We start from the raw sequence: 11,390 nt of genomic DNA on the forward strand, positions 1-11,390 counted from the left end.
TATTATATTTGAAGTATTTACAGTAAACTTCCTGATGTGACTTCAAAATTATGTTTGTAAAAGTTTGTTTGATGTCACATTACATATGTCTTACGTTTCGATTTTCCTATCTATGGTTCTGAAAAACTTACGAAACTTACGAACGAAACATCAAACAAGCTTACGTAGAAATTAATGATACAATTTGTAAACGCCAACAGAGCCTGTCAAATTTATCCCAGGAGAAAATCGGGACAAACTCAATCGAGTACTTCATTTCATCAGACCTAATAATTAACGTAATAAAAATAAAAAAAGCAATTTGACAGACTCTAGCCAAGTTCCGACGGCATTAACACGTACAATTTTGTTTCCGTATATGCATGCTCGCTCATACCAACGAATACAGAACAATGACGGGCGTGTACGCCGATTACCGTAGATCGGCCCCTCGGTCACCGCGATCACCGCGGTCACCGCGGTCACCACGGTCACCACGGTCACCGCGGTCACCGCGGTCGCCGGTGGGGCGCGCGGCTCGGGAGCGGTCGCCGTCCATCCCGCGACGCGCCGGCTCGCCGAGCTTCCTGGACCGGCGCCGCATCACCAGGTGAAGGGTGCTTCCCGCCTGGTTGACGTTGTACTAGTAGCCGGTTTACACCAGGACCTGCCAGTCTGTTCGAGCGATAGGGCCCGCTCGAATACTCCTAATTCTACGGAGCTTTAGTTTTCAGATCGATTAAGAGGCCGTAGTCGATTTGGGAGTAAAAATTTAAAATTGATAGATTTAGTCGTTGAAATTATACACGTTTTGTTACGTAATATCTAAATAACAAGTATTGGTTTCTATTAGCACGTCTTCTCATCTTGCCTTTTAATAATGAAGTCGCGAGCGTTCGTCACCGGTAATTTATGAAAAGAAGGGGTAGTTTTTAAAAATTCATCAAAAATGTATGGTGGTAAATTGTACAAATTGATGTATAAGAATAGTTTCAGCAAATGTTGTAGATTGTTTAAGTATCAAAATTACGTTGAAATTAAGTTGATTTTCAGAGAAATTGTCACTTGTTTTGAAGTAATTTCTGGAGAAAATTGATTTCGTCTAACTTTCATTTACACTACTTCAAAGTCATAATAATAAAAATGTAGTCTGATAAACGTCGAGTACAGGATATGTGTAATACAAAATTACCATGTTTAGCCGTCCAAACATTATGAAATTTACAAATAAGAGCGACAAAATCAGTGCTTTACGCGCGTTTACCTAAACGTCCATCAGAAAAGCAAACATTACTAATTTAGTGAGTCTGTTTTCAAAAAATTGATCTGATAAAAGGTAAGATAAGAAGACGTGCTAATAGAAACCAGTACTTGTTATTTCAATTAGGTAACAAAAGGTGTACAATTTCACCGACTAAATCTATCAATTTTACATTTTTGCGACTAAAATCGACACCGGCCTCTTAACAGATTTCTAAATTTACGATCGAGCGGATGCCATTAACAAAGCGTTATGTACAATTGAGGTCATATGGACTGGCTTGTGTCTGGACATGTAAACTGGAGTTCTTGAGTTCTGGTCATCTAATAACAACCTGTTTGCCTTGGGGTTTCTTTTATGCCCATCAAAAAAACGATAGGAAAGTTTTAGGTGACCAAGTAGTGCTAAAAGTAAATGGTTTTATTCAAAATTATCCGGTTTCTGTAAAACCAGAGTAAAATTGATTCATTAACAGACTTTTTGATAAGTGAATTAAAATTCATATCTGTAAACCAAATTTTCCGTTGCAATGAATCAATTTTCAACTTTTTTTAAAGCACTTTTTTCGGGCTGCGTAGAGAAGCGTACGAATGACGGTTATTGAAAGAAAATTTTCTATGCCATCATTTATACGGTCGTAGTTGTTTGACTTTTCGGTTTAACATTGTTCGTGTGGCGCTTTTCTTATGCTAGTTCTTTTTATTTTGGGCTTCCAATTTGTTTTCGCTATTTGCCATAATATGGGAAACAAAACTACACTCAAGGGCACCTAAAACAGGGTCACTGAGTGCGGACATTTATTAAGTGGCCTGTTTTATTGCTCACGAGTCTTTTTGTCATACTTGCCACACATAAAAAATACATTACAGAGTCTACTTGACAAATCTCTCAAAACTGAATCTCATGTTTACTTCAGTTTCCTATATTATGGCAACTCTTGTTTTCCCATATATATATATATATATATATATGTATGTTTTGTTTCATCTTTTATAGAAAAAAGTCACGAAAGCATAGCACGAGTTCCGAGGACAGCAGTAGTAGCTCCGATTAGTTCTAGTGAAGTGACTGTGTGCTAGTGTATTAGTCTAGTTCTAAGTTATGTGCGTTGTAATTATTCCGTATGAAATACTTCCAATACATTGATAAATCACGAGATGTTTTTATTATTATCAGTCTTTTTTTTACACTTATTTAGAATACAGGCTGTGAATACCCCATGTTTTTGTGTTTACATTATGATTTATGAGCACGTTTTAAAGCTGATTGATAGATAATGCCTCGCCAAGTAACTATAAATAGTTGATCTTTGGTGCAAAGTATTCAATAAATAAACTAATTATTTGACGGATCAATTTTAATTTTTTTGGGAAAATTATTCATAATGTAAACATAATTCTTATGGACACAGATTGTAAATACTCTTTACATATTATACATAATTTATATATTGTGTGTGCGTTTAACCTATGCCACAGTTGTGTAGATTTCTTGGGCTAACATGCGATATTTGTTTTAGTTGAATTTATATTAAAACTGATTGTATGAAATTGGGTTACAATGATTTTTATAATTAACTTGGGTGTGCTACTAAACATTAAAATAAGTTAACATTAATTGATCAATACTTAAAGTTAATATCATTTATACTATAAATCATACTTGTTTGGTTTACAAGATCACTGAACTGATGGGCTTGCGATTTCAATTTGAATTTAGTGTTCTCATTTTCACTAGCTGGCGCAGCCTAGTATTTTTTTTAATCAAGCCATACAGTACAGAACAGTCGAGTTCACAAACATCTTTACACGCCAACATTAAAAAAAAAATATTTACACGAACAACACAACAACACTAAGGTCAAACAATAAGGTCGTGTAAATATTTTTGGAACGTTGGCTTATAAAAATGTACACCGACCGTACAGTCGCCATCAGATATATCAGAGCGGCCAAGATGCTCACAAATATCTGAACACGCCTTTATTATCAAGGCAATGGAGTGGGTAGAGTTCGTGTTCAGATATTTTGAGGACCTGCGCCGCTCCGATATATCTGATGGCGACTGTACAGCGTCGCCTTAATGCCATCTAGACAGTCACACGAGTCCTTGTCGTTTTTGTACACCTATTAGTTCAGTAAATGCTAAAGAATAGTATGATAAACCAGTAACGAGATTTACTCCAATATTCTGACAGTGCCATATTAAACTCAAATAGATGGACTAACGGTATTATTTTCCTCCGTAGCGCACCCGTTGTAGATCTAACATCAAATAAATACAAGTATAGAAGAAGATAAGAGATATGAACTATTTGACGTGGAAGCCGTCGACCGCCACTACTGTAGATGAAGTGCTATATTATCGGACATTTATTTTGAGTGTGTTTTGTTTCAATTGTTTTATCTAATTAAAGTTACTTATCGTATAATTTTAAGTTGTTTTTTTTTCGTTATCGCTGCATGGTAGAGCTATTTATTGTATTCATAAAATTGTTAGAACTTTTTTAGATCACACTGAGTGTTTTTATGATTATGCTACTTTGATTTGGCCAGAATGAAAGGTAAGCCATTTGTTAATAGTATTTCACGTTATTTTCTATTTGACGTTCTCAGGGAAAGTATATCTTAAATACAGCAAGATTTTAATGTCATCATTAACGATGCAAAAGCGACTTTAATTCGACCACTTAAGGTTTATTTTCCTTGATACCAAACAAATTACCGCATGGTTTTACAGATATCATTTATCATTTTCCTCGCTGCATGTTCTCATAATAATTTGATGACGATTGTTTTGAAACGGTTGTTACACAAGACGTGTAGGTTACAGGTTAGACCAGAAACAAATGTACTTCATAATAATATTTACACACACAATCTTTGGTGATAATGAGAACTGAACAAAGCCAATAATTTAAGCGACTAGTAAATAATACAGATTCCTAATGCCGCACAAAATTTCGACTCTTGGAAATACTAGATGATCCAGAAAAGGTCAGTAACATTCGGCGCTGAAATGTCGTTTATACTTTATACTTCATTTAGTCAAGGAACTATTGAACTTTTATGACAATTACAGTTTAAAATTATTCGAATGCGAGACAAATGTTAAAAATGAATAGGTATCCTTCGAATATGCAAGAGCGATAAAGGCAAGATAACCTAATTACGATTTTCGCGGTAGGCCCGCTGATCATAATCAATATTATCATAACCAACCTTACTAATTCCATTGCATCCTACTAACGTGTACTAACCGAACAGCGCACGTAAGCGGCCGATCCCGTACCACAGGCCGACGCCATCCTCGCAGTCCAGTCGCAGCTACAGCAGCTCTAGCGAGCGCAGTTGGTCGTGCTCGCCCAAACCAGACCGAGACTAAGGGCCAGTTGCACCAACCACATTTGATAGACTGATCAACGTCACTCAGCAGTAAACTATGAAACTTCCCATACAATAAAATTTTAGGAACGTTTTAACGGTGACAGGCGGTTTGGTGCAACTGGCACTAAGAAGACGACCGACTGGTTGTTTTTTTATGCAGACAGAATTTGTTTCTATATTTAGAAACTTACGCCATCTTGTGAAAAAATGCTTAAACTCCAGAGCTGTAAAAGTAGTTCAAAGAGTTGAGGTATTTATGATTATTTGATTATCAAAGAGTTATTAATAGTAGAAGAGGTATTATTATCTAAAAAAAAATCTTACCTCGAATTTGGCAGAATGCATAACATGCAATAACTATTAGGGGACACCATTTTTTTTTCAAAGACCTTTTATATGTATTGTTAAAGACCTTAGACCGTACCATCAACTCTTTATAATTACAATTACCTTTACATGATTAAAATTAGATTTTATTCTGGGGGAAATAATCGAATCTATTTAGTTGGAGCTTCGTTTTCTATGGAAAGCACAACGTAATCTCCGATCAACCGTCATAGAAAATTACATGTCGGAAGCCTCGGCCCGAGCCCGGTCCGGTCTAGCGATTTTACAGCTTGAGTTTTAGTTGATATCGTAATCGATACCTGTATAAAGTTAATTTATATTATTTATACCTTACGGGCCACGGTAATTTATATTGTTCATATCTTACGGGCCAAAATGATATGAATATGGGTTAGTATAGAATATTGGTGTTTCATTATTCTCTACTCTACAATATCATAATATTTGTTCACGATAGTTTTAGACACGACACACGCTTACCAGGGGCCGTTTATCAAAAGCTTGTAGCTTGTAATACAAGTGGGAGTCCCTTTGTAACAAAAGTTTTCAAAAAGGGACTTGCACTTGTATTACAAGCTACAAGCTGTAGTTACACGAACATCGAGGAATTCTAGTCATTTAAGTATGGACATAATTTAAAAAACTATTTTTAAGTTTTAAAAATGAGACCCTTATTTTTTTAGTTAATTACTGAATCTAGTCCAAATGTAATCATTCCAGTCATATACAACATTTTACGTTTTTAATGTTATTATTTTTTATTTATTTTACACTTTTACTTATTGTTGGTAATATTATTTTAAATTATTTATAGATATAAGCTCTAACAGTACCAAACATACTCTTTTATATTTATATTTTAATTAGTAAGGTGCAATATATTTAATGAAAAAATATTATTATACATATTTACAATTTCCCAATTTACCTAGTTTAAGTTTACTAGTCGATCACGGTAATTTATTTTATACTTAATAATGCTCTGAATTAAATGCTGTTGTATTTAAAAATATAACTATAGGTGCCACAGAAGTGGTTTCTTGTATTTGTAGAAATTAAGTACTTATAGAAAGAATTTTTAATGACTTGGAAATCATGTGAAAAAGGTTGAATAATAAAGCAATAATTTGTATTTGGGCGGATATTGAAATAATACTCATATTATAACAAAATATACATTGTATGATATACACGATAATAAATAAAAAAAATATAAGTATTTGATCATAACGAATCTCATCAAATGCACCATAAATAAAGAGTAGGTATTACCAGCCCCCGTAATATAAGTTGAAACAATTTCTCAAATAAGTGGGTAGACAAATACATATAAAAATATAATGGATCCAATTGCTGTTGTCAAATAAATACATTCCATTTAGCCATTTGTTTCATTATTATAACATTTATAACATTTCTTAGCTTCCTAATTCTTAAGTACGAAATTGTTCCCTCACATCACATCACTAGAAATAACAGCAAAAAACATATTCCATAAGTATATACATACTAGAGTTGCTAGATGGCAATAGCAACAATAAAAGTATATACCTAGCACTAGTAACATTAGTCAAATGGAATGGTCAATACTAAGTGGCTTATGCCAAAAAATAAATTTTAAAAAGAAGTTATTTGAGTGACAAAGCTTTATAAATTCACTAGTTCCTCTTATGGACGACAAACACTTCATTTAAGAAGCCGATTAACGTGGTCACTAGCGCCACTGCTAAATAATTGTGATTATTTAAATTTAACGATAGCTCTATTAGAAAGTGGGCCGCTTCGTACTGTATTTTGTATTTAAGTACCTTTTGAATACATCAAACTAGTTTTTATGTTGCTGGATTCGTCGATCTATGAACTCACAACGAAAACGGCCGTTTTAACTTTGGACGCATAGATTGACGAATCCAGCAACGTAAAAACTATTATAATGTATTCAAAAGGTACTTAAATACAAAATACAGTACGTAGCGGCCCCCTTTTTAGGGTTCCGTAGCCAAATGGCAAAAACGGAACCCTTATGGATTCGTCATGTCAGTCTGTCTGTCTGTCCGTCCGTATGTCACAACCACTTTTTTCCGAAACTATAAGAACTATACTGTTGAAACTTGGTAAGTAGATGTATTCTGTGAACCGCATTAAGATTTTCACTCAAAAATAGAAAAAAAAGCAATACATTTTGGGGGTTCCCCATTAGTACAGCCGGATTAGGTCTCACCTCGAAATCCTTCCAAAGTTATGAAATTTGGTATTTATGTTAATTAAAGGTCTCTTTTTCATGTCCACACTATTTGACATTTGGGGACCTCGAGGAATCGCAGCCATCTTGGAAAATGTGTACCATCCTGGAGAAATTTGCGTTTTACTCTAAATATACGTTCTCTATGAAAATATGGTGTAAGGCAACATTAAAGCTTATTAAATTCTACACGAAACAGTCTCCTAGATATCTTTGCGGAAAAAATACATCTTGTTATAGAAAATAATAGCTGAATCCAGATTTAGCGCTTATACCCTTTCAGGGGATATTCTCTTAATATGAAACTTGGAGGAATATGTTTTTTTTTTTTTCATCAAACCCATACGTGTGGGGTATCCATGGATAGGTCTTCAAAAACTATATTGAGGTTTCTAATATAATTTTTTTCTAAACTGAATAGTTTACACGAGAGACACTTCCAAAGTGGTAAAATGTGTGTCCTCCCCCCCCCTCCCCCCCCTCTAACTTCTAAAATGAAAGAATGATAAAACTAACAAAAATATATGATGTATTACCATGCAAACTTCCACCAAAAATTGGTTTGAACCAGATCTAGTATTATTTGGCAGTAGCGCTAGTGAGCACGTTAATGGGCTCTTAACTAATATTTTACATCAATATAAAAATCCCTGTAAGTGTCAACATTTTTATCATGACATGTTTTTATTTTAAAAAGAGTAGAAAAATAGTAACATTCATAAACTTTTAAACTTATGTTCTAACATGATAAAGAAGATAGGATTTCTGATAAAAAGCATGATAATTATTTTCTTAACTATTTATGTACAGTCAGCAGCAGAAGTTGTTCTACTGTTATCTGGCACAGAGCCATTAATGAATTGAAGTGCTATAATGTAAGCGCACATAGTAAATTAGGACAGAATATCATTTGTACCCCAATTATAAGAGCCGGATTACTGGATATGCGACCATCGAAGTGCCGGATCATCGAGATTTCACTGTAATTGATTGTCTGACATTTATTTGTTTTATCACTTAACAACCAAAGGCCTAATAAGTTTGTAAACCAATTGCTTAGCATAAAAATAAAACTTGTGACCTAGAGCTAGTTACCTTAGTTGGCCTGTTTGATTTTCTAGAATTGCTAGCAATTTAGAAAATACACCTATTAACAATAACATGGTCCCACAATGTGTAAAAGTCATCAACAGCCTTAACTATCTTTAAAATAATAAGGCATAGACATTTGATGCCATCGCTTAAAGCCCCCCACCATATAGTAACATTACTAGTTTATTACTCCTTCCGTTCCTCCTTCTGTTGGCGTCTCTTTGTAGCCAGGAACATTGCCCAGCCGAAACCAACTAAATTCATGAACAGTACTCGCAGCTGAAAAAGATACATTTTTATTATATTTGCAGATACTGCACTAAAACTTGTTGATAGTAGTTGGCAGTGGGGTCAAGGATATTGTATACAATTTTAATAAATTACTTCTTCTTCTAATTACTTACTAAATTACATACTGTTTAAAAATGCACATATAATAAGATACCTATAAATTTCTTATTTTATATAGAGTACATATTTGTAAGCAATTAAATATTTTTTTTTATAAAAATCTGCAAAGCAGATAAGAATGAATACAAGTTCAAATTGTAGTTGGAATTAATTATTGTAGTCACATAAAGTGAAATTTACCTTTCAAAAGATCAGAATTTGAATGTAAACAAAAGCTTTCACTCATTTCATTTAAGTCATATTTTTACAGTTTATATAGATGTCTGATGATGATGGTATCCTGTTATCCCTCATCAGGGACACAGGGCTCTCAGAAGGGATAAGGGGTAGTTTATATAGAAACTAAATAAATTATATTTTTAGCAAATATAAAATTAAGGTTCTTACTCACCATTGGAGGCACAAATGCCAAATTGATAACTTGGAACAGTGTCAACCATTTCCAATTGGCTTCCAAAACCGTTGAGTACAACGCATACAGCTGTTTAACGGCAGCGGAGTGATTCTTGCCCTCAAACCTGGCCAACGTGTAGAGCGAGAAGGCCTGCATGAAGGGAGCAAATACCAGCCTTTCAAATAATAGCTTCTTCACTAGAGGGAAGGCCACTACTTCTTCGGGAAACAGTCTCTCTGCTATGTTGTAGAAATAGTGGGGGATTGTACCACCAAATAATAACCTGGGGAAATGAATTATACAAATTAATAACATACAGTTTAGTCTGCCATTTGTATCAGTAGCACCTTTAAAACAACAGCAACCTTTTTTTAGTAAAAATAAAACTAAGGTTACTGAAACACTGAATTAGTGCTAGATTTAACAGTAACTAAGCAACTGCTTGGGACACCAAAATCTCAGAAATATGATGGATATCTCTACCTCATATCCAGTGCCGGCCCGAGTCCTTGATCAGGGTAGAGCGAAATGGGGTTTTGGCGCCCTTCGTTGAAGTTTTTTACCCTTTTTTTTCTCATTTGCCATTTTGGCGCCCCCCTTGCCATCCGGCGCCTAGAGCGGCCGCTCCACTCGCTCTACCCTAGATCCGGCCCTGCTCATATCTCTAGAAATACTCATGGCATTGAAAATGTCTTACTCCATCTCTGGCCCTAAATATTTTTAATTTTGACACGATTTGATGATATAAAGTATGTTAATTAACTATATCTTACCCATATAATCCAAAAGCTAAGACTGGATCGAGTCTGACGCAGTCTCCGGCTACAACTTGTGACACAATGCTAGCTGCTGATCCCACAACACAGCTGAAATGCAAATAATGTGGATTTAAACGTAACCAAAAATATAGAAATAAGCATAGATCTGGACTTTTAATATAACATATTATAAATTAATTTTTAACAAGCAGAAACGTCTGCGATCGATGCTATTAAGCTTAGAATAAATTTAAAAGTGGAAAAATTACTGCCTTGGGTGAGACTTGAAGCGTCCAGAGGCCGTGAGTTCAAGTCTCACCCAAGGCAGTAATTTTTCCACTTTTAAATTTATTCTAAACATATTATAAAACTAATCCGTAATTTGCAGTTAAATCCAATATGGAAATGCAAAAAGTTGGAACTTTATCATCTAGATTTCTACTTTTCAACAATTTACTACCGACTCTTTATTCAGTGGCAGGAATGTTTAATTTCATCATATTATTGTTGTGTTACTTACCTTGTGATTGCTTTTGTTTTAATAGGATTCAAATACAGATTTTGCAAGTATGATGCCACCAAATTCATGATCGGTTTCGATAAGGCCATTTCGGAATTTATAGGTTAATTATTTGATTAAACGCAACAACCGCCTTAATCTAGCGTTATGCTGGCACTGATAGTATAATTACTTTATTAAGACGTGTAATGTTATTTTATTCCACTTTCTTAACTGATAAAGTTATCGGCACTTATCAACAAACGTAAAGTGACAGTGAATTTCCTTTTTTTGGGTCAAAGGCCGGACCACAGATAGTTGAAAGCTATCTATTCTATAAAGTGCTGTCAATTGTCATATCTATAGGATGGCGGGAGATGCATTGTTTTCAAATCTCGGTACATTTTAGACATTTAAAAGTTTTAAAAATGACAATACGAGGCACTTGTACATGTTAAATATCCTTTGAACACATTGAATAGCAGAGGACCTACCACCACTTCGACGTTCGTTGGTTCGGTCTATTTGCCTCTATCGTTCAAATATGTACGGGTGATAGAGAGGCAGATATTCAGATAACCCTTAGTGCTTAGCTAGAGTATTATAGCTGGTCAAGCAAATCTTGTCAGTAGAAAAAGGCGCGTAATTCAAATTTTCTATGGGACGATATCCCATCTACATCTTTTAAATTTGCCGCCTGACAAGATTTGCTTGACCAATTAAATACTAGTTAGATGGTACTCGCTTTCATAAAAACTATTGCTTTAGAATTAGTTGTCAAGCGCACCTAGGCTCCCATGAGTCGCGGCAAAAAGCCAGGACAATGCTAGGACTTTTCGACCTGCGCAAACCGGCGGAGCCCAACACATCAAATTTATCGATATACCTATATTTTTTTCCTATTTCAATTACATTAAGGTATAAATTTGAATGCTCTGAGACCAACCTCGGAGCATCACGGAGGATTTTACTCCGCGGCATCGAGGAGCACGGGCGCCAGGGTAGCGGGGCCGCGGGAGG

At 35.0% G+C, this 11,390-nt stretch overlaps 2 protein-coding genes and 1 long non-coding RNA gene across 13 annotated transcripts in view; 1 reads left to right on the forward strand and 2 right to left on the reverse strand.

The window, feature by feature from the left end:
• The window catches only part of LOC134741989 (serine/arginine repetitive matrix protein 2), a 28,643-nt gene extending 23,991 nt beyond the window's left edge, over nucleotides 1-4,652 (forward strand). For 6 of the 11 annotated variants that reach the window (XM_063674895.1, XM_063674897.1, XM_063674899.1 and 3 more), the window contains 2 exons: nucleotides 389-589; nucleotides 4,507-4,652. In XM_063674895.1, the coding sequence (XP_063530965.1) occupies nucleotides 389-589; nucleotides 4,507-4,624 (319 nt within the window). In that variant the 3' untranslated portion in view covers nucleotides 4,625-4,652. Of the gene's footprint in view, nucleotides 1-388; nucleotides 590-2,236; nucleotides 3,672-4,506 lie in introns of those variants that run through there. The other 5 variants (XM_063674896.1, XM_063674900.1, XM_063674901.1 and 2 more) reach the window with 5 other exon arrangements.
• Nucleotides 4,653-5,837: 1,185 nt separating this feature from the next.
• The window catches only part of LOC134742023 (uncharacterized), a 213,793-nt gene continuing 208,240 nt past the window's right edge, over nucleotides 5,838-11,390 (reverse strand). The window contains exon 2 of the long non-coding RNA XR_010127918.1: nucleotides 5,838-6,994. This is a non-coding gene — a long non-coding RNA (uncharacterized LOC134742023). The remainder of the gene's footprint in view (nucleotides 6,995-11,390) is intronic.
• On the reverse strand, nucleotides 6,134-10,595 carry LOC134742016 (PXMP2/4 family protein 3). The gene is made up of 4 exons (XM_063674936.1): nucleotides 10,392-10,595; nucleotides 9,887-9,979; nucleotides 9,111-9,396; nucleotides 6,134-8,587 (listed from the first exon to the last, which is right to left on the reverse strand). The coding sequence occupies exons 1-4, from the start codon at nucleotides 10,478-10,480 to the stop codon at nucleotides 8,495-8,497; spliced, it is 561 nt and encodes a 186-aa protein (XP_063531006.1). The 5' UTR covers nucleotides 10,481-10,595; the 3' UTR covers nucleotides 6,134-8,494.

The sequence above is a fragment of the Cydia strobilella genome, chromosome 6 (assembly GCF_947568885.1).
Source record: "Cydia strobilella chromosome 6, ilCydStro3.1, whole genome shotgun sequence".
NCBI classification, from domain to species: Eukaryota; Metazoa; Arthropoda; class Insecta; order Lepidoptera; family Tortricidae; genus Cydia; species Cydia strobilella.

What these genes read in the sequence shown, in the direction of transcription:
- LOC134742016 (XM_063674936.1), bottom strand. Translation starts at nt 10,480, where the DNA reads ATGGCCTTATCGAAACCGATCATGAATTTGGTGGCATCATACTTGCAA. An exon ending in AAAACAAAAGCAATCACAAG is followed by an intron (nt 9,980 to 10,391) that starts GTAAGTAACACA and finishes TTTGCATTTCAG; the next exon opens with CTGTGTTGTGGGATCAGCAG. An exon ending in TGGCATTTGTGCCTCCAATG is followed by an intron (nt 8,588 to 9,110) that starts GTGAGTAAGAAC and finishes TATCTTTTTCAG; the next exon opens with CTGCGAGTACTGTTCATGAA.